Source organism: Cladophialophora bantiana (genome assembly GCF_000835475.1).
Source record: "Cladophialophora bantiana CBS 173.52 unplaced genomic scaffold supercont1.21, whole genome shotgun sequence".
Classification (NCBI taxonomy): domain Eukaryota; kingdom Fungi; phylum Ascomycota; class Eurotiomycetes; order Chaetothyriales; family Herpotrichiellaceae; genus Cladophialophora; species Cladophialophora bantiana.
The window spans coordinates 108,281-136,179 of NW_015971595.1; the positions used below are offsets into that span (position 1 = coordinate 108,281).

Genomic DNA, 27,899 nt, shown 5'->3' on the forward strand with positions numbered 1-27,899 from the left:
TTGCTCCGCTACGACGTTCGAACTTGTGTGCGGTGATATGTGTGTCCGGTCAAACCTTTTGCGGAGTAGTTCCCCCTACGCAACGCAGGACCTGGGAACGGCGTCGTGAGGATTGGGATGCAAGGGAAAGAGTTATGGGAATTGAATAGCTCTACGCCTTTACGATGAATATGAAGTCACCATATTTTGCCGTTGTTTACCCGGATCAACGGGACAGAAGCGAGGTACGGTGGCTATGGGTGCCAAGGCGTCCAGCCTTGGCACTAGTCTCCTTATCCTCATTACTCCCTACAAGTACTACTCGAGGACTTGTTCTCCTACACTATCAACCTGTTTGTGGTGTGACCTGCAATCAATGCATTCTTTTCTCACCAGTTTAGGGAGAGAAGGTTCTGCGAAATTACCTCTTCGACAACACGTTCCTCAACCGCTCTTTAACGCTCCTTGGCTCAAGACGACCGCACGTTTATTCCGACATGACGGGCCCTGTGTTCCTATTTTGCGACACCTTATTGTCAAGACTGGAATGTTTGTCTATCTCACCGAAGCAGCAACTCTGAGATTTATCGCCGCCAACACCTCGTTTCCTGTACAACCGCGTGTGCATTGTGCCTTCGTCCATAACAATCGGGCTTAGATTGTTATAGAGCATATCCGTGGAGACATCGCCGCCAAAGCTTTTGCTAAGAGCTCTGAGGAAGATCACGAAGTCTCATCGAAGGTACTACCGGGAGGGGATGTGGGCATCTCAGAATCGAGATCACACGTTAGAGGTGAAGGGAGATCCTTAACACTGTCTCTGACGAGTGACGTTTCTCGGCCGACCTCTTTAGGGGGAAGAAGGTGTTCATGGAAGCTGGCAGTAGATGGTGCGATCGTTCGTCGAGCTCAAGGCACCGTTTCCCTTCAAGCATGTTCCAGCAGTTAAGTCCCCATCAAGACGAAATGACACTGAGAAACAGGTTATACTGCTGTACCCAATAGAGCTATCGAGTCGAATTGAACAGCGACATACTCTGATCCAAAATACACACTGCATCCATTATAGGCAAAGTAATAACAAAGTGGTCGCCATACCGAATACAGCTAACGGGGTAGGTAGAGGACGTAGTGCCACTGTTTTTAAACGCAAAAGGACTACTCATTATCAACGAAGGCCACTTAATTTTCAAGTCGGGTTGCTGTATAGTTAACAGAGAGAGAGAGAAACGACGGCGAAAGGAATGTCAATGCTCTTCCGTGTATGAAGCCTTCCTCACCTGACAACGAATACCCGTTGCTCTGCAGGCCGAAAAAGACGCCTTGTCAGGGTAGACGAAGCCGGCACGTCTCCCTCCAGATTGACCAATGTTCATTGACGTCAGGCTGCGGTTGCCCAGCAAGCAGCATTGCATGCATGTCGCGACATCGAGACAGTTCGATGATAGCCCACTTTGCGCCTGAAGCGTCCTCGAGAACTTCGAACAGGGAATGTCCAGCTATTCGTGCTTGCTCGGGAATATCCCGAGGATGAAACACGGTCCTCGGCGTCGATTTTCTGCACAAGGCGGCATCTGCTGCTGCTTGAGATGCCGCTGTCTCTTCCGCTCGAACCACACATTCAGCAGCGGCTGCCTCGACATACCCGCACCATCTGTGGAACATGATCAGTCGGGACCAGAGTTGGACAAAAGGCTAAAATGATGACTGGTCCAAATGCGATAACGTCTTTTCGAGATACCAGGTAAACTTACGGTCCTTCTCTCCCACATCCCTGAAGCAGCGATATGGCTTTTGACCGCCATGCGGAGTGGCGATACTTGATAGCTGTGAAAAAGAGCGGCTGGATGATTCCCATTTCAGCGTTGAAGGTGGGCATTTCGGCCTCGGTGGGTTTTGCTCTCATGGCTCGTTCTACACACTCGACGAGTTGCTGAAACTGTGGTGCGTACTTGTCATATGCCGTCTCGAATGGCTCAAGGATGTTCGAGACATAAATGAGGGCACTCAGACAATGCGCCTGGAGCACTAGTCCGTGCAGGCCGTTGACCGCCGAGATGCCATGGCCCTTCTTTGAATATTGTCGGTAACATGAGAGCCATCTGTTCAGCTCGGCGATATGACGGCTCTGATCCAACACCAACACCTCTTTAGAGGCTGCACGAGGAAGATATTTGTATTCAGCAGCCCTTGTGGCGAAGCTGTAACACGAGTGCAACGTCCGGAAGAGCGTGCGGTCTGCCTTCTGTGGAGTGAACATGGTAACGTCTTCATCCATACCAGGCGCAGCTACCGGGCATTGAAGCTCTGGCGCGTTCCCTAGTGCATAGGTAATGACTTGCAGGTCCAACTTCCCAAAAAGACACGAGAGATCATCGTCAAGAAGGGCTTTGCTGGTCAGAGATTTTGTGGAAAGCCATTCGCGGGAGTTCATGACTGAAAATGCCCCTCGGAGATGAAGCAGAGCGTCAGTTTGTCGGTACTGGATTGTTTCAGCAGAGGCCAACAGGGTGCACGCCACCAGGATGGGCAGAGGACCATGAGGGAGCTCAAAGACATCTTGTCGAATTTTCGCCATCGCCGCCGTGATTTGTTTCAATGCCTTGAATTTGGCAGCGCCACAGTTTCTTTGCAGCATCTGTTGCTCATAGGATGCTCCAAATGCGGCGGCGGCCTCCCTCACACTTGGAATGGACAATGCGAGCTGGGGCACCAGCTGGCCCCAAAATGCAGTCTCTGACTCTGTCCTCGCCCCGGGACGTCCTTGTGAGAGCACGGCACAAGCCAGAAGACGTAGACGATCAATTTCAGGGTTCGATCCTAGTCCAGTAGGCTTGAAAAAGTTGACGCTGTCGACATGGTCGACGTGGCCTGGTTTGACAGATGGCACAACACCCGTTTGGGGCGGGTCTGGGCCACGAGGCGCCGCATCAGGATATCCTTCACACGTGCGTTTACCTTTCTGGCAGCGCAAGCAACGGGGCTTGGACTCGTCACACTTTACTCGACGGGCTCTATCAAGGAGGTTAGATCGTGTCGAGAACGAATTTGATATCCTTGAAGTTCTTCTCACCGGCACGTAAAGCAGCCGTACTTCGATTGCCGCACGTTGGTACGCGTCCTTTGCTTCCGGGGCGCAGGAGGCTCCGAATCGGACGGCATTTGCCAAAGTCAAAGACCGAGAATGATGGATGCGATAGTAGAAGAGGATCCATATTGTTCAGGTCCTTGAGTTCGCGAGGTTATGTATGGATGTGGTCACATCAAGAATGGATTCTCATGTCCCAGCAGGGGGAGTGTGGATCCGCCACAGATGCCGGAAAGGGGAAGGTCGAAACTCAAACACCGAACCTCGCCAGGCACCATCATTTCTCTACCATTTCCTCTCCAAGAGCCTCTGAAGCCACGATGTCAATGCACAGCGCGAGAAACGGCCCTACCCTTACTAGGTGTAGCAATCACCACGGTGAATTTGTTGTCACACAGGGCTAAACATATCCCTACGAAGACTAGATGCCCCATTTTCCTCGTTCAGAAGGTACTCGGTAAGAATGGAGATGTATAAATTGCCTCCAGCAACGGTAGGGAATTTCAGAAGACCTGTTCTTTGAAAAGACTTACCTTTATGACCTCTCCGCCTTCTGAAGCAGCTTTGACACTTAGATCAGCATCTCCCTAACAATGAACTCGACCTTCAACATCGCCAATTGCACATACGCCACCTGCTCCGTCGAGGACTACGGCCAATTGAGATACATTCCCTCCCTCGCAGGAAACGCATTCTATCTCGCCGTATTCTGTCTCGCCTGCGTCGCACAGATCTTGTTGGGCATTCGGTATCGGACTTGGGGGTTCCTCGTGGGGATGCTGGGAGGAATCGGGCTGGAGATGATGGGTTACATATCCAGAATCCAGCTGCACTTTGACGACTTCAACAACAACTACTTCATCATCTACCTGGTCGGCCTGACAATTGGGCCCGCATTCTTCTCGGGCGCGATATACATCTGCCTCGCGAGGATCATCGCCGTCTACGGTACCCGGCTGAGCCTGCTCAGCCCGCGGGCCATCACTGTCGTTTTTGTTGGCTGTGACTTTTTCTCCCTTGTCCTCCAGGCCGGCGGGGGGGCATTGACCTCGTTGGACATCTCCCCAAGCCTCGAACAGACCGGGATCAACATGATGATTGCCGGACTCGCCAGCCAAGTGGCCTCCACAACTGTCTTCTGCGGCATCTGTCTCCAGATCGTGTTCTCCATCCACACGAGACCCGGCCTGATCAACCGCAACAGCGCAGCTCTTCGAAAAAGACTCACATTCAAACTTTTCTTATCCGGTAAGTCCCAATCCCCGTCCCCATCCATCCGGGGCCCTTCCCAAAATGTGCAGATTTCTCAAAACATCTCTCTCTCCCCCCTTAACCACAGACCGCGTTTTCAACTTTCCTAGCTCACTGAAGTTCTTGGGACACGCTAGCAATCGCCATCGCAACGGTGACGATCCTTATCCGATGTTCCTTCCGAGTAGCCGAGCTGAGCGAGGGCTTCGGAAGCGCCCTTGCCAACGACCAGGTCATGTTCATGGTCCTCGATGGCGCCATGATGTCGCTGGCCGTCCTGGCGCTCTCAATCGGCCACCCCGGCCCGGCTCTCGGGACGATGATGTGGGAGCAGGGCGGATTCAAGCTTTTGGGAGGAAAATCCAAGAAGGTGGAAAGGCGAATCGCGTACGACCTTACGGGCACGCCGCAGGTTGCGTTCTCGCGGAGGAGGATGACGGGGGCTAGGAGGGAGGTGGTGGGTAAGTGAGAGAACAGAAGCGGTGTGCAGGTGAACAAAGATTGTTGGTTTCACGAAAGAAAACAGCAGGGACGATCGAGAAAGCCGGACAGATGCCTGCATATATGAGTATGTAATCGATCATGTATCAGCTCGAGGTTTGCACGTGTGGATACACCAACGGGGAGTGTAGGACATCTCTACGTGGAGACTAGCCAGTATCCATCAGTATAGTGATAAGTAGCGGCCTGTGGCCCCCGAACCGCCCGGCAGAGTTTGCCTCCGTGCCATGTTTTTATCACGGGTGCGTTATATAGTTGCAATGCTTGCAATACTGTAAACACAACACAACACAACACATTACTAAACTGTGTATAATAGAAACATCATCCACCCCCAAACTCACCCGAAAAAAACCCTTCTTCTAAAGGGGATAGGGGACAAGACACGTAGGTATGTACCCCGTACGTACCGCAGTATCCGAAGCCATTCATTCCCTGCATCGTTGTATGCGAGGAATGGAGGGAAGAGTGCCATACACAAACAGGGGATATCGGTGGTCCAGAGTCGCGTCCCTCTGCCAGCCAGTCAGAAGGTAGTTTCAGGGGATATCGCACCCCGTGTCCAATCGGTTCGATTATACATGTATCCTAGTTGAACTCTGAGGAGAAGATCCTGTTATCCTGTTGCTTTTAAAACCCCGGCAACGCAGGGAGTATCCAGAAAGAAGACCCCGGATAACGGTCACATCGTGGGATTTCCTAAATCTACGAATTGCACAGTCATGTCCGTGTCGGCCAAACCAATCCCATCCACCTCCCCTTCTCATGCTCCACAAACAATAGGGTATATATAAATGAACGTTGATCGACGGGCATAGAGTTTAAGGAGGGAAGCGGTATCCGGGTCGGCTGTAGGCACAGAATCAAAGACCAGCAGCCATCATCAATCCATACCCAACGGTAATCACAATGGCAAAGGTCATCACAGACGCCGGGACGCCGCGGGTTAAGAAGTGTTTGACTCGCAGATACCGCACTCCCGTTTCGGGGACTTCCATCATAATTGCAGCTGCGAATTCCGTTAGCGGCCAAATCATACGAGCTATGCACCGGATACTTCGTTCGACAGAGTCCAAACACGTGTCAAGGGAAGCGGCTGTAGACGAATAGAAAGAAAAGGACTCACTCATATTCGGAAAACCCGACGTGGGCAGCCCCATGGCCGCCGAACACATTAACGCTGCCCCCATGACCAACAGATTTGGGTGCGGCTCCTTCATGCTTTCGCCCACCTGTGCCACAAGGGGTAAGATGATCAATGCCGCGACGGTGTGGCTGATAAAGGTAGCAACCACAAGCACCAACGACGCAAAGACCACGAGGACTCCATATATCGAGAGATTGTCCACGCGTTCGGTGATGTTCCTCGCAATTGAATGGAGCAAGCCAGACGACGAAACTGCGCGACCCAGAGAAAGGCCTCCTGCGGCGAGGATAATGATGGTCCAGAGGAAATTGTTGAAGTCTTCTTTGGTCAAAATGCCCGTGCCGAAGAACAACACGAGAGGGATGATGGCGATGACGCCCATGTCGCCAAACACACTTTCCAATTGATGGGAAGCGCACCACAGGGCAATGGTGATCATCGTGACCAGGATGATGAAATACTGCACGCCATTGAGTTTATCTTTCATCGGTCGGATAGGCACGATCGTGGTTCCCTTGCCAGGCTTAAAGCTGATTACCAACAAAAGCCAGATTAGGATGATGCTGAGGATGCACACGGGCAAAGCGATGAAGAACCAGATTCCCCAGCTTGGCGAAGGTTTCATGTTCTGCAGGGCGATGATGTTCTGCGGTGAGGCGATGGGGGAGGCGGCACCACCGATGTTCGACGCCAGGGCGATCCCCAAGATCAATGCTTTGGACATATTACTGTCCGATGGCAGATTGCGGAGTATGGGTTGAATGATGCTGAAGCATAGCACTGGGGCGGCGACATTGGAGATCCACATGCTCAAGAACATGCCGACGAACATGTTTGTGATGAGCACATTGCGAGCCTTGGTGCCTGCTTTGCTGAGCACAAAAGTCGCCATCATCTTTGCGATGTGGTATTTCGACAATGCTGCCGCGATAGTGAAGCCACCGAGCAACAACATGATGACCGGTGTCCACATGGCCGCAAAGACGGCCTTTGTCGCATCCTTCGTGTTCAGTCGGTGATGGGGTTTGTCCTCTGACCGCATGATGCGAAGGACGACTACCAGGAAAGGAATCAGTAGAGAAGTGACGAAGAGAGGAATCACCTCGGTGGCCCACAGCAAGGACACAAAGATCAACATGGCCAAGCAATTCTGCTGCTCCGGACTCTTCATGATCGGGATGTAAAGCAGGGCAAGGAACACCGCCAGGATACCGACAAGAGCGAACAAGGTCCCACTGAACAACCACTTCGGGCACCTATACCGACCCACGGGAGTGACAATTTCCTTTGTGTCGACGGCTTCTCGATCGCCCTGCAGTCGTGCCTTTGATGGATCCTGTACTCCTCCCAGCAAGGTCTGCCTGATACCGAAGTTGGCTGCTTGTGCCTTCCGCTCGATGCCGATCATCTCTCTCCAAACAGTGTTCCTCTCCCACACGACGTGCTCGCGGAGATGGAGTCGAAGCTCTCTCCGCGCCATATTCTGATCGCCCTTGGTGACGACTTCGGCGTAGGCCTTTTCCACTTTCGAGATATTCTCATCCAGGTGGATCATTGTCTTTTCTTGGAACGGGTAGGACGGATTGACCGACTTTTCCATGTAATCCTTTCGGATATCCCGATTACACACCTTGTCGTACTTCTTGGCCGCCTTCTTGAATCCCGTGTGGTTGAGTTGGATGAAGGACTTCAACTCGCACAAGGACACATAGATGCTGATGATGCGCTTTTTCAAATTGATGCCTGAATCGTACAGTGACGACAGATGACCCGGGTCGGAAGCCTCGAGTTCCATGGCCAAGCTCGGTCTCCTTCTAAGAAACACGGGTGAGTCTGGCGCTCGTAGGTCTTCTCGAGATTCGGCAAGTGCAGAATGGTCTGATGTGTCTGTGTTCCAGGTGCTTTTACTCCTTGGCCGGTTCGAAGGCGCCTTCTTCCTGATCATGGCAGCATTGTCTTCAGCGTCACTATCGCTGTCATCCTCGCCTTCGGGTTCCTCCATACTGATGCTCATGGTCGACGTCCTCCTCCGCCGACGGAAAGGCACGTTAAATATACTCGACGACCGGACGGCCTTCCGACGATTCTCGGCCTCGACCACCTCGTCCATGTCCAGATCATGCGTCTCGGCCTTGTAGCTCTCGACATCTTTCAGAAGCTGGTCGAGTTCGCCGAAGATCTCCAGCTCTTTTAACCTATAAAAGGAGCAGACTTTATCCAACTCCGAGTCCAGCATGCGCTTGAACGTCGTGTCCGGATCGAGCGAGCCGCCCAGCAGAGCGGTGCTTTCTTCATCTTGCGGCTGTGTCTCGCCCGGCGGCCTGTTGATCTGCTTCTCAAGGGTGTAGATAAGTTTCTTGAGGTTGCTGTAGGAGATGTAGTTGCTGCTCCAATCGGGAACAGCGTTGAACTGGATACTGTGGGAGAACTTCATCTCGTCGTCTCGATCGGCGAGCTGTTGGAGTTTGACGAGCCTTTTCTGCGACTGTTTTGCGTGCCTGTCTCTGGCTCTTTCCCTCTCTCTCCTTGATGAATCGGCGCCAGTGAAGGTTGCGAGTTCGATGGAGGGACCGCCAGCCGTGGCAGAGTCGAGGGTTTCTGAGTGAAAGGGCCGAATGTCAGGATTACGGAACTGCGAATGAGCGGGTGAGGAGCGAGGCTGCGACCCGCGCATTCGACATGGATGGAGGGCGTAATTGCTTTTTTAGAAGAGCTGGGGTGGCACTGGAGGCCGTAGGGGTCTGTAGGGGTCCGCGGGGGGAAACAATACGACACAAGGCAAAAGGTTGGACAGCGAATGATGAAAGTATTTCACAGCTCGTTCACGGGAAAGGGATGGGTCGTGGTGGGATCTGGGTAAGGCTAGTGAGGCATTGCTGGCTTTGTGAGCCGAGACCAAGTTTTGAGTTGAACTTGGGAGCGACCGCCGCTATCAGCCCATTGGCGAGTTTCTAGGAGAAGAAAACAATTGAATTGGTGGATGCACGCGGGCCAGTTTTTTTCGTTTCTTTTCTTTCCGTCTTTTCTGGGTGGACGTGGCGATTTGGGGATGAGTCTTGAGTCCTGTATGGACGAGGAAACGAATGGTGGCTCAGTGGCACCAATCGCCATTAGTGAGGCGAGTGAGGCTGGTGTCCAGTGCTGCCCATCACGAGCAACACAGCAGAAATCAATCTCCCACCAGAAGCACTAGGCAAATTCCTAGACAGGTTGCGTGATGAATGCATTTTCGTTTCCATTTCCATGTCCTCCCCATGTACTCTACTACTGTCTACGCAGTATGTATTCTACGATACTCCGCTCTGCGCCGCCATGCCCCTACTTCAGCCGGGCCAGAATCCACTTGTCGATAAACTGCTCCGATGCCAACTCGTCCTTCATCCCAAACGTCCTATCCAAGATGATGGCATCATGAGCTTCACCAGGGGCTTCCAGGAAATCGACTGTGGGATTGTGCACCTGGACCTCAACATCAGCCGTCCGGCAGCTCTGACCTTCGGGTTCTTCAAACCGGAATGACATACCTTGATCTTCTCAGCGACCTCCCGAATGTCGTCCATCAGAATCTCATTCTGTCCCCCAACAATAGCCACATTGTCCACCTTGATATCTTTCCACCATTCAGCCGGCGCTTCAGCGGGATGGTTCCAGTTGTCCTGGGGTGACTGGGCCATGAAGTTATCGGACCAGACCCTCACTGTCGCGGGCACCAGCGCATCTCGTTTGAAGTTCTTCTTCCATGACTCCCTCTTTTGTGTAAATGAGGCCCATGGGGAAATCAAGAGAGCCCCTCCCAGGTTGCTAGAGAGGGAGATGGGCGATACACTGGGATGTGGATGCGACAGATGGCTAATCAATGCCGCAGCGAGGTTTCCACCGGCTGAGTCGCCGCCGAAGAGGATCTGTGGGCAATCCGCGTCAGATCAAATCCAGGGTGATCCCAGGGTGATGCCGGGTAAGAAACTGTGCACTTACCTGCGAAGGCTGCAGACCCGAATGCAATAAATACTTGACCGCCGCGGCCGCCTGCTTGAGCTGCAATGGATAATGGCCATAGGGCGTGAGCTCATATTCCAGAACCATGACCCGCAGCTCCTCGCCATTCTTCTTGGCCAGCTCGACGAGATCCCAGAGCATCACCCAGTGCTGATCCGACGCTGGGAAGGTGTATCCGCCTCCATGGAACCACAGCAGCGTCTTCTTGGCCGTTTTCGGTCCCATGCAGCACCCCGACGCGCCGTCATCCAACTCTACAAGCTCAAGGTCGAAGCCCTTCTTCTTCGCAAACGATTCGTAGCCCTCAACCGTCGTTGGCTGTATGGCCTGCATCTGTTTGACCGACAAGTGCGAGAAGAGCGATCGGCAAGTACTGTAGAAGACATGCCGCTTGTAGTCTTTGGGACAATCCTTGTCCCTTGACCAGCCGGTGAGGGTGGTGAAGGTCAATGTGCCCACTGTCGTAACACCCTCCATTAGTCCTCCTCGGCCATCGCACGGATTACAAGGTGGACGACTCACAGGCTCGAGTCATGGCGTAGAGCAAGCGGAAGTAATCACCCCCGGATAGGCGAGGCTTCTCTTTCATCTTGTTGCGTCTCTGTAATGCATACACTCGATTTTTGGAAATAAAAGAACAAGACGAGAAAGTGAAGGTGTGTTCCGCTTTCCCAGTTCAAGATGGTGTCGCCAACCAGCAACTAGTCCAACAACACAGATGGTGGACGACGGGGGACTGCCGAATATTTATTTATTGCGCGACAGACATTTGAAATGCATGGGTTACTCTTCCTGGCGCCCGAGCTTACATGAACAGCCTGGACTATGAGGATCACTTATGCTCAAGCACCAGGTCTGACCAAACACATTCAATCGTTGGCTTTCGGAGGATGTGCAATGGATCCCATTCCCCTGCAAGCCTCCAAGTCGAAGGATCTCGAAGCGATGGGCAAGGATGGGCCAAAACGGAAGTAAGAACTACCAGTACAATTGACCCGTCGCGGTAGAAACTCATCTACCGAACGGAGGATCTGGGTGCGCAACCAATGCAGACATGGTCTAGCCTTGAGAGTCTAAGTTCCCGCTCCTTTTCTATGTCAAGGGTCCCGGGGGGGAGACAAATGGTGGAGAACGCCAGCATCGGATTTATTTCAGGCATCAGCCGCCGCTGACGAATGCAAGCAACGCGGCTTCGCGTTGGTGGCGCGTGGCATCACTCACCAAAGTGTTGGTGGTGGTAGGACGAGGTACTACTCTCACCATCGCGTTATCATTCTATGTAGAGCGAGTTAGTCTCCTTTTCTTACCTTCGATGATTACCCATTCTCCAAGTTTTCTTCGCTTTCTGGATAGTATCTGCATCTGTGATGCTGTTTTTCCCCCGCAACATCTTGGTCATACATTTGTCACGCCCATCCCCGACTGGGAGTTTGTCGTGATAGTAGGGCTTCAAGGTCTTCGACCGATTGAAGGATCGAGATCGTCTGTTCGCAGTGAAGGTGGTGAAGGTTGTGGAGGGGGCCGCTCTTTTTGTGTGGGAGGATAACTCGATCGTCCAACGTCACAGCTCGATAATGAAGGGGTCGATCGATCCGGCTTGCGCTTGCACCAGCGGAGGTCGACTCTTCCCAGCTCTCCAGACTTAATTGAGCCGAGAATCCTTAGAAGGCACCAACGTGGTTTACTGATAGCTGATATTAACATTCTCCAACCAAGTGTCGTCCACCGTGATGTTGTAGTCAGTCCGTGCATGCAGCCAATGTCAACACTTCGACAGGCCCCCAAAGACGCTTCCAGTCAATCTCTGGACCACTTCTTCGCGCAGCTCAGAATTTATCATCAGTGCGTATTGAGGCTTGATCGGCGTCTTGAGGGGGAGGTCGAGTCTTTCCATGACGTGCCATGGTTTATCTAAAAACTGTATCAAATCGGCCCGGTCTAAGAACCCCAGCTCCACAGCCTTGGTTACCAGGAGTCTCACGTCTAGATAATGCATAACATCAGTCGAAAAGTAGCTCCCAGCAACTGAACTGGGATATGGGTTGACTGATTTTAGCGTCTCCTCCAAGTCCAATCGACCGTCGGACCCAAAAACGAAGCCGTGGCCCTCGGCAGCAGACCGAAAGGCAACTGACTTGGTAGTCTTTGTGGCGCAGTTATCTCGAAGTTTCTCGAAGGCTTGCGTAGTTGGCTTGCATTTCGCACCCTCAGAAGATAGCCCTGGTTTGATGTAATCGAAGCGGGATCCAGAGTCCAAGAAATCGGTCCAGTCCAATGCTGGTGTTGTGGCTTTGGCGGAAAATATTTGTTTCTTTTCACTTTTCTCTTCGCGTGGCAGCATCTTTTCGATAACCTGGGCGGTTCCCTCTGTCTGGCTGTACGGTGGAGGGGGAATACCCGATTTCTTGCGTTCTTCCAAGAGCTCCATGACTTGATCCATCCGAGCGTGCAGAGCTTCCATTATTTTGCCTTGCTTCTTTAGTTGGTTCTCCAGGTTGACGATTCTCTTTGCAGAAGCGCTGTCATTAATCCCAAGCTGCTTGAATATTCTCCCCGTTGTTATCTGAGTTTCAGTTGTCACTTCAAGAGACTCGCTGGCGAGGCGATTGAGCTGAACCAGTTGCTTTCCGAATCGCTGGTTCATCGTGAACAGATTGACCCTAATATATCTGAGCAAAATTCAAAGGCATGAAGACCTCCATTACCTTGTCGTGGAGCCTAGGGTCTCAAAGGCCAGCTTCGTCTTCTCGTCAATTTGTCGAAGTAATTCCTCGGTATTTGGACCTGCTGACATAAATGTGTAGCTGAACTTCCATGACAGGCTATTCGGGTCCTGGTTGAGGATAGTCTGCCGTAGAGTGCAGACGTTGCGATGGACTGGTGCCAAGATCTCTTCTATTGCTTTCACCTGGTTGGATCCTGGAGGACTCAGCTGGAGCTCGAGTAACAGGACTTCATAGGACTTCTGAAAAGCTGCAATTTGCTGTGTAATTCCTCGGTGCCACGAACCGCTTTCTTGCCATCGCTTGACAGCCTGGTAGATTTCCTTGAGGGTGTCACGAATGTCACGTACTGTGCCGAGATCCATGGAATAGGTTGACCAAGAATCTGTACATCAGTTTCTGCCTGAGCAACACAAATTCTCGAAAGGCATGAAAGGCATCGAGTCTTTAAATAGATTCCATTTTATTGCTCTGATTCAGTGGCGTGAGGTCTCCTGACTCCATTCTCACCACTTTGTGACAAGGCTGACTCTGGTGCGGACAACTTGGAAGGTCACCAACACCGAGTGACCTGAGATCAGAACAGAGGCGTTCTCGGCGTGCACTAAAAATGCTGTCGTCGACAGTTTTAGCGCCACTCGGCAAGACACTGCATCCCGATCTATCACCTAGACTCTCTTGGCTTAAAGGGGCAGCGGCGGAGAGGACGTCCTTGTGGGCGCTCGCTGGGTTCGAGAAGGTGCTTGGCCCGAGTCCTCGCCGCTCTCCGTTCAAGTGGAAGGGCCAAGGAAAGTGGCATTATATTTCCATGTACGAATTGCACAAGATGAAAAGTTCGACGGTGCCCAACATTTCCTACCTATGTAATGTAACAAGCTGTCGGTGTAAGTACGAGCAATGGTTAATATACAAGAGACCAAAGCTAACAAGGGAGGAGTATATTAACCCACAAAAAGAGATAGATCGAGTGCTCGGAGAAGAGGTGATGTTGCGGGGCATTGAGATTCGCGATGAAACAGGAGACGGAACCGATCGAGCCGCTCGATTAGTGAGCACTATCTCCCTGTCGATCGTGAATTTAATGGTCGCGAGATAGAGCGAGTACATCCTCGAACTTCTGCATTACTGGGACTGTGCCCAGATGAACATGGGACATAGGTCAGGTTGGGTCAGGTCAGGTCAAATGGCGGGATGCCCAAGGTCTAGAAACAGAAACGGGGGTTTGAGGAGTCAACAGATTTGCCGCTGGGCACTGTAGTATCTAGTAGTTAGATCTTTGCCGTCGTGACATGAATACAGGTGGTAGAGCCCTGGACCATTGCCATGTGCGAGAGCTTTAACCAGGACGCTTGCAGCGGCGCTAAAAGGAAAGGAAGAAAAGCCCTAAATGCTCAAATCTTGTTGCGCAAACGCTCAAAGATGGCTCCACCGTTGTCCGTCGTGAACGTCGTGAACGTCGTTACCCGGTATTTCTCGACCTCTGGTTCCATTTTTCCGGGAAGGGGGGGTTTGAGTGCCGAGGACTCTGCTCTCTGCCAAGTATTTACGCCTATGTTGTATCCGGCGTTGCGTGTAAGCATAGGATTTGATCTCAACGTCGACATGCCTGCCTGGTCTTGTTGTATCCGTTATCCATGCTCTTGGCTCGAGGGTTGACAGCGAAGCCGGTCCTAATGACCATGGTAGACTTAGTTTGACGCCTGGATCGGAACTACCGGTGTGTGTCGAGTGTAACAATATGAGGGGGGGAACAGTAGACAGATGAGGATTCAAGGCTTTCGGCCGATAACAATGATTCTGAAGGAGTCGTCAGCGGGAGCTTTTTCTGTCGGGGCGGTCGGAGGGGAAAGAACTTACAGTGTAAGATACATGTGTTGTTGGCGGGAGTTGATCTCTTGGAATGCTTTTATGCAGGCGTCGTTCACGTCTTTCAGTGTCCACTGTGCATGCCCAGATACGTTAGTCTAGGGCTTCATATGCTAAGGGGAGAGCCCCGTTTTCCTCACCCCAAAGTATCGGATGCAAATTTGAAGGAGCCAGCCTTGAAGACCGGTCTTGTAGAATCGTTCAAAGAACCTTCCGATGTCTTTGAATTTGGGGTCGGAAGCCCAAGGACCCAAAGGAAGCTTTACTCTCTGCTCCTGGACGTCGATGAAGCCGGCTTGCTCAATCGCATTCTTCAAATTGGAGGAGACACGGAAATCTCTCCCCGTGGCAGCGGTCATATCGTCGACAAACTTGCATAGCTTCACAATCTGACTGTCTGGTAGCTCGGATCCGTCGTCGGTACGAGCGTCGATCTCCATTTCGGCTTGTTCGATCCATCCACCCGAATTCATTTTCCTAGTCCGGTCAGTAGATGGTACCCTGTCAGCAGGGTGCAAGGGGAAGAAGGCGTGGGTTATAGTGTGTGGCAATGGCAGACTCACTGGAAGCATTGAGCGTATAATGCATCCCAATCTCTTACACCCACAAACAAGTTTCTGATATGGACCAGGTCAAATTTCATCGAGGGGTCGTCCAAGACCCATTCGTCCGTGGCGTCCTGGAGAATAAAGGAACAATTTGGCTGAAGTGAGCGCTCATGGATGATTGTGTCGATGCCCACGACCTGGACGTGCGGGTACCTTTCAGCAACCCCTTCGGCCCACAGGCCCAGGCCGGTACCGACATCGACAACACAGTGCAGGGCGGACTCGTCGATTGGAGACACAAAGTATTTGTTGTCGAAGAGAAGTAGGATCATTGCGTGCAACACTTGTTCATTCTCCTCCGAAACTTCATCATAGGGGAAGGGATGTCCATCTTTGTAGTCGTGATATCGACGACCATTTTCGACACGGAAATTGTAGACTGACGAGGCGACCGAGTATGCCGAACTGGCTTCCTCCTCTTCCAGGTATTCGAATCCACCGTATCCCTCATCAACGGGGATGCTGTTTAGCAAATTGAGGTCCTCCATTGTTTATTCAACCGAACAAATCGCCTACAAGCATGATCCTCGGGGACTCAACCGTACCGAATGTCAGCCGTCAGGGTCACCAAAAAAAGATAAAAATTCACCGAAAAAAGGCGCGGAAGAGATGTGCTGAAATTTAAATTCTTGAACCAGAAGAGATGGAAAGTGTATTAGGCAAATTCCGACGGGGACACGAGAGAGGGAGAGAGTACTCGGAGGCATATTGGGTTGAGCAGTTCGAAAGCAACTAGTAGGCTAGGCCAACAGAAGTCTCGTAAAAGTAATCCCACTGCGAGGCATTTCGGTTGCACGGGGTGGGGACGAAAATGGATCACTAAGTGAGGCAGAGGACATTGAGGCATGGATTAGGGTCATAACCTTGGGGCAAGTAAAGGGCTTAGCGGTTGGGTTATCATACGAGAGAGGATGAAGACGAGGGTGGATGCATCTGTTTAAATTTCCAAGCGTCCACTTGGCTGTTACCGGGAATGGGGAACCGGGAAGAGAAACCGAGAATAAAATCTCGATGACGACTGACAAGGTGGAGATGCAGACTGGGCTTGAAAAGTAGGTGTGAATGGAAGGACTAAGCGGCGTCGTACAAGGGGAACCAGCCGGACGGTTCTCTAATGGAGGAGGAGAATGGTTTGTAAGGAAGACGAGAGAGAGGAGGCCAAGAGAAACTGAATGGAAGGAAAAAAGGAGGGCAGACGCACCGACATATGCAAGCTGCTAGCAGCAAAAGAGAGCATACCTCGTACCTCATCAAATACTCCGTCGACTCCGTGTTCGGTGCGTGTCGGACAAATCCTAAACCATGCAAGACCATGCCACTCGTCGAATCACAGGCACGAGCCGGATTGCCGGTGTTGGGGTTGGCGTCAGTAGCTAGAACGAAGCCAGAGCCAGCAGTTGGTTAATAGAAATGTTTCCATGGACGGGGCAGGACGGGGCGTGACAGGCGTTGACTGGCGATGACTGGGTTCCCAGCAGTTTGGATCCCGCTTCTAGTTGCCTACCTCCTTGTACAAGCAGCAAGCCTAGCAGCACAGAACATTGGAAGCTACCCTCGATCCCCACCAGGCCCGCGGCTAACCAGAGCTGTTGGTTGCTCCCGTGAACTGATATTAGGTACTCTGCAACACACACCTCCTTACCCAGTACCCCCTCTTGCTACCAACGTCCCTACTCGGTACCGATAGAATACCCAGACCTCCCATGCCCATGTGATTCAAACCCACAGAAGCGACCCAGCAGTCTGGTTTTGGCCTCCTCTGTACCACCATGACGGCCGGGCCCATGCACCCGGCCACCCGACACAACTGTCTTCTCACCTCTGGTGTCGGTGCAGGTCCTGCTCTGGTCCTGCTTGACGCCTTTCACTCTTAGTCTGTACTCCGTCCACGGTACTGCTCTGCACCCTCATGATTTGAGCATCAAGTCCTTGCTTCCTCAAAAAGAAAAATGACCCAGTTTCTCGGTTCGATGAGGAGGGCATCTCATCTCACCCTTGAACCCTTGCAGGCACCCGTCTTTCTCCCCATTCAGATCAAGTAACAACTGAGGATTTTAAACAGTACAAAAAGTCCATCAGCGACATGCAGATCCTAATGTGACCTGTCCTCTTCTCGGAATTCTGCCGTGTAACGGCCAGCGCGGCCTCTTTTCAACCCCATCAAGCGAACCACATCTCGACTCTTCGTCCTCGCAGCTGCAGCGTCTGCAACAAGAGACAACGCATTCTCACATGCACCAACCTGCCCGCAGAAGACTTGGGTTTTGGAATCTTCTACCGGCAGACTACCCGAGACGAAGGATGTCTAGGTCAATCCACAACGAATGAGACTGTTCCTTTGGGCTTGCAAATCGCGGTACACAATCGCCTGGAGTAGACCGCGAGCTAGAAAGCGAAGCGGGAATTGCATGCAGCAGCTCCCAACTTCCAACACGACCTTCATCTCGGGACCGTGTTGCGCCATCTTCTGGTCACCGCCACAAGCTCGGCGACAACCCATCACCCAGAATGCCAGTTGCGACTGTCCAAACCTCCTGCTTGTTTTCCCCCTATTTGAAATTTATTAGCTATCCTGTTGCGTAGCCCCCTACAGTTGCATGACCCATGCAGAACCGACACTACGCCGTCGCTCTGGTCCTTTAGCACTCTACATGCTGAAACCTTAGCTCTAGCTTCAGAATCTGTGACCTATCACTGGCTGACACATAGGTAGATAGTTTTTATTAGCTTACTCGGAATGGTAAGTATCCACCAGGTCTAAGATGTCAATTATTGCTATCCGCCCAGCGGGACGGGTCATCCTCGTAACGAGAAAACCCAGAGTTCTGATCCGAATTTTATGTGCCCTTTTGTGCAAACCTGGCGCCGGCAGGGATTTGACCAAACACGACTCCGACCCCGAGACCACCCGGCTAAAGCTCTCCCGGAGAGCCAAATCACCTGCTAAGCATCGTCTTTTTGTTCCCTTATTTTTTTTCCCCCCAATCCTGCTAGCAAGAGATACATACTGTTTCCAAAACAGACAGGGCTAAGACTGATTACTCCGGCCTCAGGCCTCGCTCTTATCGGCACCGGTATGCTTGGTTCTCTTCCAGAGACAGACGGTGCTCACAGCCGAGAAGGTGAAGAGAATACTATAACCAGAGCAGTCAGATTTCGAGGCATCAATGCGATGTTTTGGATCGGAACTCACCAGAGTGCAATGCTCAGGCCCCAAATGGACTTCATTTCCAAGCACGTGGCCTTGGAGGTACCAATCCACTGAGAGTAATTGACTTTACCCCCCTTGTTGAGGCTGTTGCCGAGTGCCGAAGTGAAGTCATATGCACTTGAGGTGGCATTGGATATTTCATCAAGGACCACACAGTTCAGATACGAAAGTGGCTTGCCAACCACCACGGAAACGACGATCAAGGCAATCAAAAAGAGAGAGTCGATGCCAGTGCTGATCAAGAAAGGAAGGATGTTGTCGAAGTAGAGAATGACCGTGATGGCACAGTATAGTACGGCGATGCAGACCTGGAGTGCGCGTGGTTAGTACATTTTGGGCAACTTTGCACAGCCATGGCACGTACGATGCTCAGAATTGCGACGAGCACTGATGGTGGTGTTGCACCGGCATTGACCATCTCAGAAATGAAGTTGGCCGTGATTCCAATGACGGCGATCATGGATGCCATCTGAAGAGCTCGAGTGATTTTAAATGTCGCACCGAGGACGCCGTGATCAGGACCCATGTTGAGATTGATAGAAAGGAAAGTTGGAATATGGTTCAAGGAAGGAAATGGCACTGCCAAACAATGCAGGTAAAGAATGTGGTGGATGGCGTCGAGCCAACGGGTTTACAGACCAACAGTAAGGAAAGTATTGGACTGGGAAAGCTGGAAGAACAGTTCAGTGAATGCTTCTTGAATGGAAACAGATGCTTTGGCTTCAAAGGAAATGTGTTGCAGCTGGTTACAGGATGAAGAGCTGGACCTGGACTCTGGAGGGCGGCCAGTGGCTTAAGTATTGGAGACTGTTGCTCAGCTCAGTGTGGTAGAGCAGCATCGACGGATCCCAAATCATTGGAGATATGGTGTTTGCTCAAAGACCTGAAGGCAGGAGATGTCTCTGGCCAGTCTCAAACCAAGTGAATGGAGCTCGCAACGGATGGTGGTTGTCTCCTGCCAACAAAAACGGGGCTGTTTCGACCAGGGCGCCAAGAGCTATTCCTGGCTGTCGTTGCACGCGCCCGTTGGCGGCTATTCTCCTCCTACGGCCCTTTGCCGCCCACCTCATGGGCCAGGCAGTCTCAGCGCTGTCATTTGTCGTACCCGCGTCTGGTCGAACGAGGCTGTGCACACGTGGTTCGATTGGCGTTTCACCAACAGAGAAAGAAGATGTTTTGTTTCCTGGATGGAGGGTTTGCGGGATTCGGAGCCTGCCACCGGCCTGGAGCGCCGAGGGAAACGTGATCGGCGGTCTCCAGGCTCCAGCCCCCGCCAACTGCCAATTGTTGGCTCTCGCCTACTGGCCAATGGACAAGCTGCCCGCCAAAGCTCTTTGCGAGTTGATGCTTGGATGGAACTTGAAGCAGGAGCTTATTGCGGCCAGCCTCAACTTACATGGCCCCACAGCCCAAAAAAATTTCCTCCTTATCGCTATCGAGCCTTTGGGAACTTTGAAGCTGGCTGGGTGGCTTGCTGGGTGGCTTGAAGGGCACATAGTCTTCTCCCTTATCACAGCAGTAAAAGATGTCGTACATCTTTCCATCTACTTTATATTCCGAGTATATCTTGTGTATACTCCATTCCTTTGTCAATTGGCATCTCACCTCGACCTTTGTTTGATTTGCTTGCTTGGCACGTCACCTCGTCGTTTCACCACATCTCGTCTTTTCCGGTCACCTGCAGTCTGTACTGGGTAATCCCCCGTCATTGCCACTCCGCATTTTGCTGCACGACATCCCCCATCCGTCACTGTCCCCGCTCCCGCTCCTGCGCCCGGCCACAAATTCACTCTGCTCGGCTGTGGCCAAGGAAGGACCTCGCCATGTCACTCACACGAGTGTCTTCCATCGATGGCTTCGAACGAGAGAGAAGAGGCTCCGGCGTCTCTTCGCAGCGAAGAATGAGTTTCAACCCGGTTACTGAATGGATGCCGCCCAAAGATCGGAAACCCAGTATCGTCTCGATTGCCTTGCAGTTTGAAGAAGTTTCCAAAAGAAAACGCATACGTATGTGATTAATTCACGTCAGAAAAGAAGCACGAGACTCCCGCTGACAGGTCCGTGCTGCCACAGTCCAGGTTGCCATTGCCATATTATACTGTCTCTTCGCCGCCGGAATAGTATTTGGCTACGCAGCCATCAAACCTGTCTTGATCGACGAAGGCGTCTTCAAAGACCTGTGTACTCCAGAAGAGGTGGACAGGCACGTCTCACCATGTTACAAGCAAGAGATCCGGTTGAACCTGATGTTCACCGTAGCAGCAGTCTCAACCAACGTCGCCGCCCTCCCCATCGGCACTATCCTTGACAAGTACGGTCCCAAAGTCTGCGGTATCATAGGCAGCATCTTCCTCACCGCCGGAGCTCTGCTCTTTTCCTTCGCTATCAAAGTCGATGGGGACCTCTTTACACCTGGCTACTTCTTCCTCGCCCTTGGTGGTCCTTTCGTCTTCATCTCCTCTTTTCAACTCTCAAACACCTTCCCCCAAAACTCCGGCCTCATCCTTGCGCTCCTGACGGGTGCGTTCGACTCCTCATCGGCTCTTTTCCTCGTATTCCGCCTCGTCTACGAAGCTACGGGTGGGAAACTGAACACCCACCGTCTCTTCCTCCTCTACCTCATCGTCCCCATATTCATTTTCATTGTCCAGGTCTTCATCATGCCAAAAGAATCTTACAAAACTGTTAGTGAAGTGGTCAAGGACGCCGAAGAGGAAGTCAACGCTCCTACTCCGCCTGAGGCCTCCGAAGAAGAACGCCGCACTCTTCACGATCGAAGAGAAAGCACCATCCAAGAGATCTCACTGCTGCTGGACAAGTCGACCAATACAAAGCGCCAGAAGCGAGAAGAGCACAAGAATGCAAAATCCGGAGTGTGGGGAGCTATGCATGGCTACACCGCTCTTCAGCAGATCAAATCCCCATGGTTCTGGCTCATCACGCTTTTTACGGTCGTGCAGATGACACGGATAAATTACTTCGTGGCCACGATCCGGCCGCAAGAACGTTACCTTTTGGGTTCCGCCCACAAAGCGAAAATCGTCAATGACTTTTTCGACGTGGCACTTCCTCTTGGAGGCGTGTTGAGTATCCCTTTTATTGGCGTCTTGTTGGACAACACATCCACGCCCTTTGCCCTAGGATTTCTCGTGGTCGTAGCCACCATTATCGGCATATTGGGCTGCCTCCCTTACATGTGGGCCGCCATCGCCAATGTTTGCCTCTTTGTCGTATATCGACCCTTTTATTATACCACCGTCTCAGACTATGCGGCCAAAGTATTCGGATTTCAAACTTTCGGCAAAGTCTACGGCCTCATCATCTGCCTGGCGGGACTTTTCAACTTCTTGCAGAGTCCCTTGGATGCTGTTACGCATGTGGTGTTCAAAAATAACCCCGTGCCAGTCAATGTAATTCTCATGAGCGTGGCGGTGATTGTGGGCGCGGCGTTGGTCACGTTCACCAAGGTCAGAGCGAGGACGATGAAGCGGGACTTCTTGGAGGATGAGGCCGAGGGAGCAACCGAGTCGTTAATGCCCGGTGCCATGGCGAATGGGAATGGCTATGGGACGTGAGAGGGAAGTGAGGATAAATGGAGGATATTGCCGCCGTCTCGGCCACCGCAAGACGTCGACCATTTGTTGCAGAGGAGTCTTGTTCGAGCCCGAAATGTTGATAGTTTTGACACCAGTGCAACACGAAAAGCTGCCAGGCCAAAACCAGGGGGGTAGGCAAGTTATCCAGTGATCCCACGATGCTCCTACAGATCATGCCATGGCGTACTGGGCGTCGCTGTCTTGAAAAAAGAAAAGGAAAAAAAGAAAATATTTAGGCCATGAATGAATGATTGAATGGTTGCACTGGTTAATTTTTCAGGGACAAGACGGGGAGGATATTTGGTCGTCTAATTGCCTACTCGATCTACGGAGTACTTGATTCGGAAAACGGGCTGGATCTGATCTGCCGATGGCGGGTACGGAGTTGCTCCCGACTGTCCTGCGCCTTGCGTTGTGCACGCGTGTTTTGCAACGTCGGTACCTCGGATTCAAGAGTTGTGTGATCACAGAGCGAGAGCGAGAAATTCCGGGAATTTTCTCCCCAAGGCTGTCTATATTATATACACATGTCATGTGTGCATTAGTATAAAATAACATGACATTTAGCTAGTCGGGGTTCTATTTACTCATTTAGCTACAACTTGCCAGTACCGAGTAAAATGGGATTTGAAGTCAATTAGATGAAAGAGACAGCGAGAGGGAGGGAGAGAATCCCCTCGTCGTCGTCGTCGTCTCCCACCACCACTACCACTACTTTGAGAGAAAAATCCGTCAGAGGAAATGCAGGATCTTGAATCTGGAGATCCTCGTACGCGTAGAAACTGGGAATGGGAATTCCGATGCTTGCTTGCTTGCGGCACATGAGGCACCAAAAAGGAATAAACAGAGGCTGAAAAGGCTTTCCATATTATCTCGTGTCATGTCAGAGTAATAGGAATTCCGTCTGGGTCGAAGACAATAATTTGGGTATATTACAAGGTTTTTTATTTGGGTTCTTTGGTTGACTTGTTATGCGTGTCCGTCGGCTGTTTTATATGACCTGACCTCTTGTTCCGTTCCTTTGCTTTCGAAGAGGGAGGCCTGAATGGCTGTTTCCCGTCAGTGCTGAGGACCTCATCCCCCTGCTCTCTGGGTCCTAAGGCAGATGTGGTAGATAGGTCTTGACGGGTTCCACAAACTAGCAAAAAACAAAACCATTGTAGTGATGCTGACTGTTCAATCTCTGCATGGCTGTGCAAGTTCAAGTTGTCGAGGGCCACATGCACCATGGGGCGAGTTGAGATAGTCGTATCCCATCCCCATCACATCAAGCCAGCTGAGCTGCCTGGTCACATACCCCACCTCGTCCACTCACGCTCCCCAGATCCTGCTTTTATGCATCATTTCTTATTGTACATGCGACATCGTCGACAGCTGGGACCTCCTAAGCCGGCGGAGGGTTATCGTTCGCGACTGGCGATTGAGTCAGAGTAGCGAGGTGTCTTATTGAGCAAGATTGAAGGGCGGGCGCTTAGAACCCTGGAAGGAGCATCTCGCTCCATTCCGAGTTGAAGAATGCAACGGCAGCCTGTGCAAAGGGTACGTTAGCTGGATGTTGTAGGAGTGGATGACTTGAACTAAAGTGGAATCGTGGAATGAGTCTTGAGACGTTGAACAAGTGCCTGCCATTGCAGCGTGCATCTGGCTTGCTCCGATAGCTATACAGCACTGGCGCGGTTCATCAACCTGCAGTGTTGCTCTGCCTGGTCTGGCGTAATGCGCGCGTTTTTGCGTAGCGGCCAGCTGATAGAGCCTTCACCACAAAGTTGTATTTGGTGCAGTCCAAACAAGCAAACACAGACTCATATCACGCAGAGATAACTTACCCCGAACATAGCCACGCTTATGACAACGCTGGCATTCTCCTCGGACGTCAATGTATGATACATCTGACCGAACCAACCCTTGGGCTGAGACCGGCGGGCGGGCTGCACTGTGATGCGCTTGGGAGGCATTTCTTAGATGATGGCAATGGGTCGAGGGAGGGCGGTCGACCGGGATGGCTGTTCTCGATAGCCGGGCTTGGGACGAACTCTTCTCAATGACGAGAGAGGTTGCGAGCAGGAGAAGGTCCGTTTATGGAGAGAAACCGATGGGAGATTTGCGCAGTTGTTGAGGAACTGGTCTCAAGATAAAGTCGGCACGCAGTCACAGCTTGGAAATTTCGGAGCACATTTTGATACGGCGGACCACAGATTCTATTCGGCACTCTACTGGGTATGATTGGTATGAGCGAGACGGGGCAGAGGGTGCGCTTACTACTAGGGCAGAGCATAAAGTCTATTATGTCGCTACATACCCAACGACCTAACTTGCTGCGTCTTGCTTCTCTTGCTCTTTCGCTGCCATTAACAACTTCATTCTTGCTTCTCTGTCAGCCTTGGCGAGATGCCATTCGGGCGTGTGACCTAGCATTTTGTCGTCAATTCCAAGCCGGGCGGCATCCTCATTCACCCATCGCACAAGATCCTCTACGTATGCTTCTTCAGCCCCCAGTGCCTTTAGACTGTGAAAGTCTCTCCCTAAGCCCCTGTTTCGCACGCGCTCATTGTACTCATCGCGCATCTGTTGTCTGGATGGCAATTGAGCTTTTCCGCTCAATACCCTTGCGACTGCCTGTGCTTGGAAATCAAAAAGCGAGAATGTTGCGATATGATACGGAGCCCCGACAAATACGAGCGAGGGATCCTCAATGTAGAACATGTCCTTGTGCAGGTTGTGCACCATGTCCCCTTCGGCAGTAACAAGCACATATCTATCTGCCTCGCTCGCCAGAACGTGGTCCCCGTGCAGATGGGAGAGGAACGGATATGAGGTTATGTACCCTGTGCAAAGTATGACCGAGTGTATGTCGGTCAACACCTGGCCACTTTCGAGTACCACTTTCCCAGGAATTGGCCCTGAAGCTGGAGTTTCGACGTCGTGATTTTCATTCAATTGGAAGGATCTGATTGCACCTATCCTCGTGGCACCTTTTGGCAAGAAACTTGTAGGGAGATCAAAAGCTCCGCCTCGCGAACTCTGGAATATGTGATTGGCGTAAGCAGCCGATTCTTTCGCGATGTCGCTCGAGGATACTCCGGCCCCAATGAGGAGAATATTCTGGCCTTGGAATATTCGAGGGTCGCGATATCTTTTCGAGTGCCAGACACGATCCGGCCACCCATGCTTCCACTCCTTCAGACCGGGAAAGTCTGGTATTCGCGGCATGTTGTAATGTCCTGATGCCACTACTACTGAATCGAAAGTCCAGTGCCGTTCCACCAACCGCGACCCGGATGGCCCTTTCTGGAGTGTTGTTGTTCGCACGACCCATTCGCCAGAATGTTTTCGTACATCTTCGACGCGAGTGTGGTACTGTGTGATGGAGGAGACGCCATGCTTGATAGCAATGTTCTGGATGTATTCCTCCAATATGTTTTGGCTGACGAAATCCTCTGTTCCCTCGGGCCATGGCAGCAGACTTGTTCTCATTTCCCTAGTTGAGACGTTGTTCTTCAGTCCGGCATAACATGGCCCAGGAGGGGCATGAGCAATCTCCCGCTTGTCGCTGTCCTCGTCCTCTGGCGGAGGGGTGCTGAATGCAAGCTCCGGTCTTGTCTCATAGTCGCCTCTCGACGGAAGCTCATTTGGATATGAAGGATCCGCCGCTGAGCGCTCGTCGAAATGCCACACTCCGCCAGCAATTCCTGACCTCTCGAATACAATCACTTCGAGGCCGTGTCTCACGAGGTGTGCAGCTGAACAAACTCCGCTGATGCCGGCGCCTATTACAGCGACTCTTTTCGCCTTGGTTTGTGCCATGAGCCGCAAGAGAATAGCAACTGCAAACGCTGCGGTACCAATTTTTTTTTACAGATGGATTTGGATCGCTCAATTGGTCTATCTTTAAGGAGCTCGAGCACAGTTCTTGTGGGTGCCTAGGTCTCAATTCTACAAATCAAGTGTGGGTTGATGTGAGCTCCTCATATGACAGGGTACGTATCAGCAAATACCCTCTTCTAAGCACGCCATACCGTGCGAGGCATGTCGTGATTCTCGAACACCATTCCTTGATGGACCATCGCTTTGTGGTGCCCTGCCACTGATAAGCTTGGGCTTGGGATGGCAAAATGCACAGACTCAAGTCGACGCTATCGGCTTCTGAATCGACTCGGGGAACTTCATTGATGCCGAGAGTCCATTTTCGGCTCTGCATAGTATCCACGGCTGACTATAGTTTCCCCTTCCAACCTATCTAGAAACGCCCTCCGAGACGTCTAGCTCCTAGACACCCAATGCCGGCCGTCATTTGCTATGAGATCCTCACACAACCGGGCCGACTTTGCCTTTTCTCGCCAGCTCCCGCTTCCACAACACTCTGATCACCATCGCGGACACAATCATTCCGGCGCTGAGACATGCTGACGTGAGGAACCCTTTATGGTACCTCGGGGCATCAATCTGCTGCCACACTACCAGCGGCAGCCAGGCTTGAAACACGTACGCTAGCTCGTTCATGGTGCCTACCACGATTGCCCTTTCTTCGTTGTCGTCCGTACAAATTTCGTGCGCCCACGCCATGCATAGTCCACTCAGACCACCGCCGCAGCCAGCAAGGATGTAAGAAGCCCAGTGCCACCCAACCGGGATATCCCACGCTGCAAGGCTCGCGTAGCACACTATTGAAACCACGCCTCCAAAGACGATCGGTGGCCAGCGGGCGCCACGAAAGACACTGTCCGACGTCCAAGCATAGATGAGGGTACTGACGATCTGCACCGCATATGTGGTGGTTGGATATGTATTGATCTGGGAGATCGTGTACTTTGGATGCGTCGAGTCCTTGAGGTATTGTGCGAAGGTAGGTTGACTGACTCCTGCCCCAGCATTGTTGAAGGTCATATACAAGGTGGCCAGTAAGTAAATTTTCCAAGACGTGAAGATTTTCTTGAATTTGGCCTTTGTGTACGGGGCCCGTTGGGCACGGCCCTCCAACTTCATCCTTTTTTGCGCGTACTCGCGCTCCACTGGGCTGAAGTACCATGCTCGAGTAATCTCTGGGACGTCAGGAAGGAGGAAAAATCCGGACAGGGCGATCGGGAGAGAGATGATGCCGTCGACTACGAATAGCCATTGCCAGCCCTTCAATCCTCCTTTGCCCCCGAGATGATAGACGGCGGCCATGAGGTAGCCGGAAAACATGCTCCCTATGGCGGACGACGTGTGGAAAATGCAAGAACGCTTCGCCAGTTCGTCCCGCCTATACCACGATCCGATCACGTATTGCATGCCTGGATAGAACGTGGCTTCTGCAAGGCCTATGAGAAACCGGAGCGCGTAGATCGAGCTCGCCGAGTTGCATTTCGCAAGGCAGAAGGTCAAAATCGACCATATAACTTCCATCAACGGAATCCACAATGAGGGACGGACGCGAGTGAGGATCATGTTCGCTGAGAGAAGCTGGTCAGTCTCGGCCCATGGGAGCAGTCTGGTGCACAGGCGAGGAAATAACTCACACGGCACTTCGCCAATGACGTATCCCACGGTCCAACATGTCTGCATATAATTCAGCTGGTTCTTGTACAAGCCCAGGTCCTCCTTCATGCCAGACACGAACGCGTTGTTGATGTTGATCTGATCGAGGTACTTGATGAAATACCCCAGGGTGGCAAAAGTGAGCACCGCGGCGTCGAGTTTGAACAGGAACCGTCGTTCTTCGGGCGACTTGTCCAGCGTGTCCCAGATGTAGGACTGCCATTTCCGCTTTGGCTTCGCCTGGATCGTGTTGTCCGAGGCATCACCGTTTGAGCTGAGTCTGTCTTCCACCACCGGCGTCGTGGAGAGATCAGTTTCGACTCCCTTGACAGTGACCTCTTTGCTTTGCTCGTAAAACGCCATCTTGATTTCTCTGGGCACAAGGCTGTTCCGAGGCCCCCTTTGCTGTGCTGTGC

General features: G+C 51.9%; 10 protein-coding genes across 10 annotated transcripts; 2 read left to right on the plus strand and 8 right to left on the minus strand.

Annotated features, from left to right (window-relative positions):
* Positions 1–1,305: 1,305 nt before the first annotated feature.
* Positions 1,306–3,141, minus strand: Z519_11149 (uncharacterized protein; the record flags this gene model as incomplete). Its single annotated transcript, XM_016768862.1, has 3 exons — positions 1,306–1,633; positions 1,734–2,993; positions 3,053–3,141. 3 exons carry the CDS (start codon positions 3,139–3,141, stop codon positions 1,306–1,308), a joined length of 1,677 nt encoding a protein of 558 aa, XP_016614708.1.
* Positions 3,142–3,660: 519 nt separating this feature from the next.
* Positions 3,661–4,787, plus strand: Z519_11150 (uncharacterized protein; the record flags this gene model as incomplete). Its single annotated transcript, XM_016768863.1, has 2 exons — positions 3,661–4,315; positions 4,456–4,787. The coding sequence occupies 2 exons, from the start codon at positions 3,661–3,663 to the stop codon at positions 4,785–4,787; spliced, it is 987 nt and encodes a 328-aa protein (XP_016614709.1).
* Positions 4,788–5,682: 895 nt separating this feature from the next.
* On the minus strand, positions 5,683–8,400 carry Z519_11151 (uncharacterized protein; the record flags this gene model as incomplete). Its single annotated transcript, XM_016768864.1, has 2 exons — positions 5,683–5,828; positions 5,946–8,400. The coding sequence occupies 2 exons, from the start codon at positions 8,398–8,400 to the stop codon at positions 5,683–5,685; spliced, it is 2,601 nt and encodes an 866-aa protein (XP_016614710.1).
* Positions 8,401–9,284: 884 nt separating this feature from the next.
* On the minus strand, positions 9,285–10,439 carry Z519_11152 (uncharacterized protein; the record flags this gene model as incomplete). The annotated part of the gene is made up of 3 exons (XM_016768865.1): positions 9,285–9,425; positions 9,491–9,868; positions 9,942–10,439. 3 exons carry the CDS (start codon positions 10,437–10,439, stop codon positions 9,285–9,287), a joined length of 1,017 nt encoding a protein of 338 aa, XP_016614711.1.
* A 1,285-nt stretch (positions 10,440–11,724) lies between these two features.
* Z519_11153 (uncharacterized protein) lies at positions 11,725–13,050 on the minus strand (the record flags this gene model as incomplete). The annotated part of the gene is made up of 2 exons (XM_016768866.1): positions 11,725–12,622; positions 12,668–13,050. The coding sequence occupies 2 exons, from the start codon at positions 13,048–13,050 to the stop codon at positions 11,725–11,727; spliced, it is 1,281 nt and encodes a 426-aa protein (XP_016614712.1).
* Positions 13,051–14,454: 1,404 nt separating this feature from the next.
* On the minus strand, positions 14,455–15,647 carry Z519_11154 (uncharacterized protein; the record flags this gene model as incomplete). Its single annotated transcript, XM_016768867.1, has 4 exons — positions 14,455–14,482; positions 14,543–14,625; positions 14,692–15,028; positions 15,115–15,647. The coding sequence occupies 4 exons, from the start codon at positions 15,645–15,647 to the stop codon at positions 14,455–14,457; spliced, it is 981 nt and encodes a 326-aa protein (XP_016614713.1).
* A 2,561-nt stretch (positions 15,648–18,208) lies between these two features.
* Positions 18,209–18,896, minus strand: Z519_11155 (uncharacterized protein; the record flags this gene model as incomplete). The annotated part of the gene is made up of 3 exons (XM_016768868.1): positions 18,209–18,293; positions 18,353–18,678; positions 18,735–18,896. 3 exons carry the CDS (start codon positions 18,894–18,896, stop codon positions 18,209–18,211), a joined length of 573 nt encoding a protein of 190 aa, XP_016614714.1.
* A 1,297-nt stretch (positions 18,897–20,193) lies between these two features.
* Z519_11156 (uncharacterized protein) lies at positions 20,194–21,945 on the plus strand (the record flags this gene model as incomplete). Its single annotated transcript, XM_016768869.1, has 2 exons — positions 20,194–20,377; positions 20,444–21,945. The coding sequence occupies 2 exons, from the start codon at positions 20,194–20,196 to the stop codon at positions 21,943–21,945; spliced, it is 1,686 nt and encodes a 561-aa protein (XP_016614715.1).
* Positions 21,946–24,273: 2,328 nt separating this feature from the next.
* On the minus strand, positions 24,274–25,770 carry Z519_11157 (uncharacterized protein; the record flags this gene model as incomplete). The annotated part of the gene is made up of 1 exon (XM_016768870.1): positions 24,274–25,770. The coding sequence occupies one exon, from the start codon at positions 25,768–25,770 to the stop codon at positions 24,274–24,276; it is 1,497 nt and encodes a 498-aa protein (XP_016614716.1).
* Positions 25,771–26,271: 501 nt separating this feature from the next.
* Positions 26,272–27,846, minus strand: Z519_11158 (uncharacterized protein; the record flags this gene model as incomplete). The annotated part of the gene is made up of 2 exons (XM_016768871.1): positions 26,272–27,398; positions 27,465–27,846. 2 exons carry the CDS (start codon positions 27,844–27,846, stop codon positions 26,272–26,274), a joined length of 1,509 nt encoding a protein of 502 aa, XP_016614717.1.
* Positions 27,847–27,899: the final 53 nt, after the last annotated feature.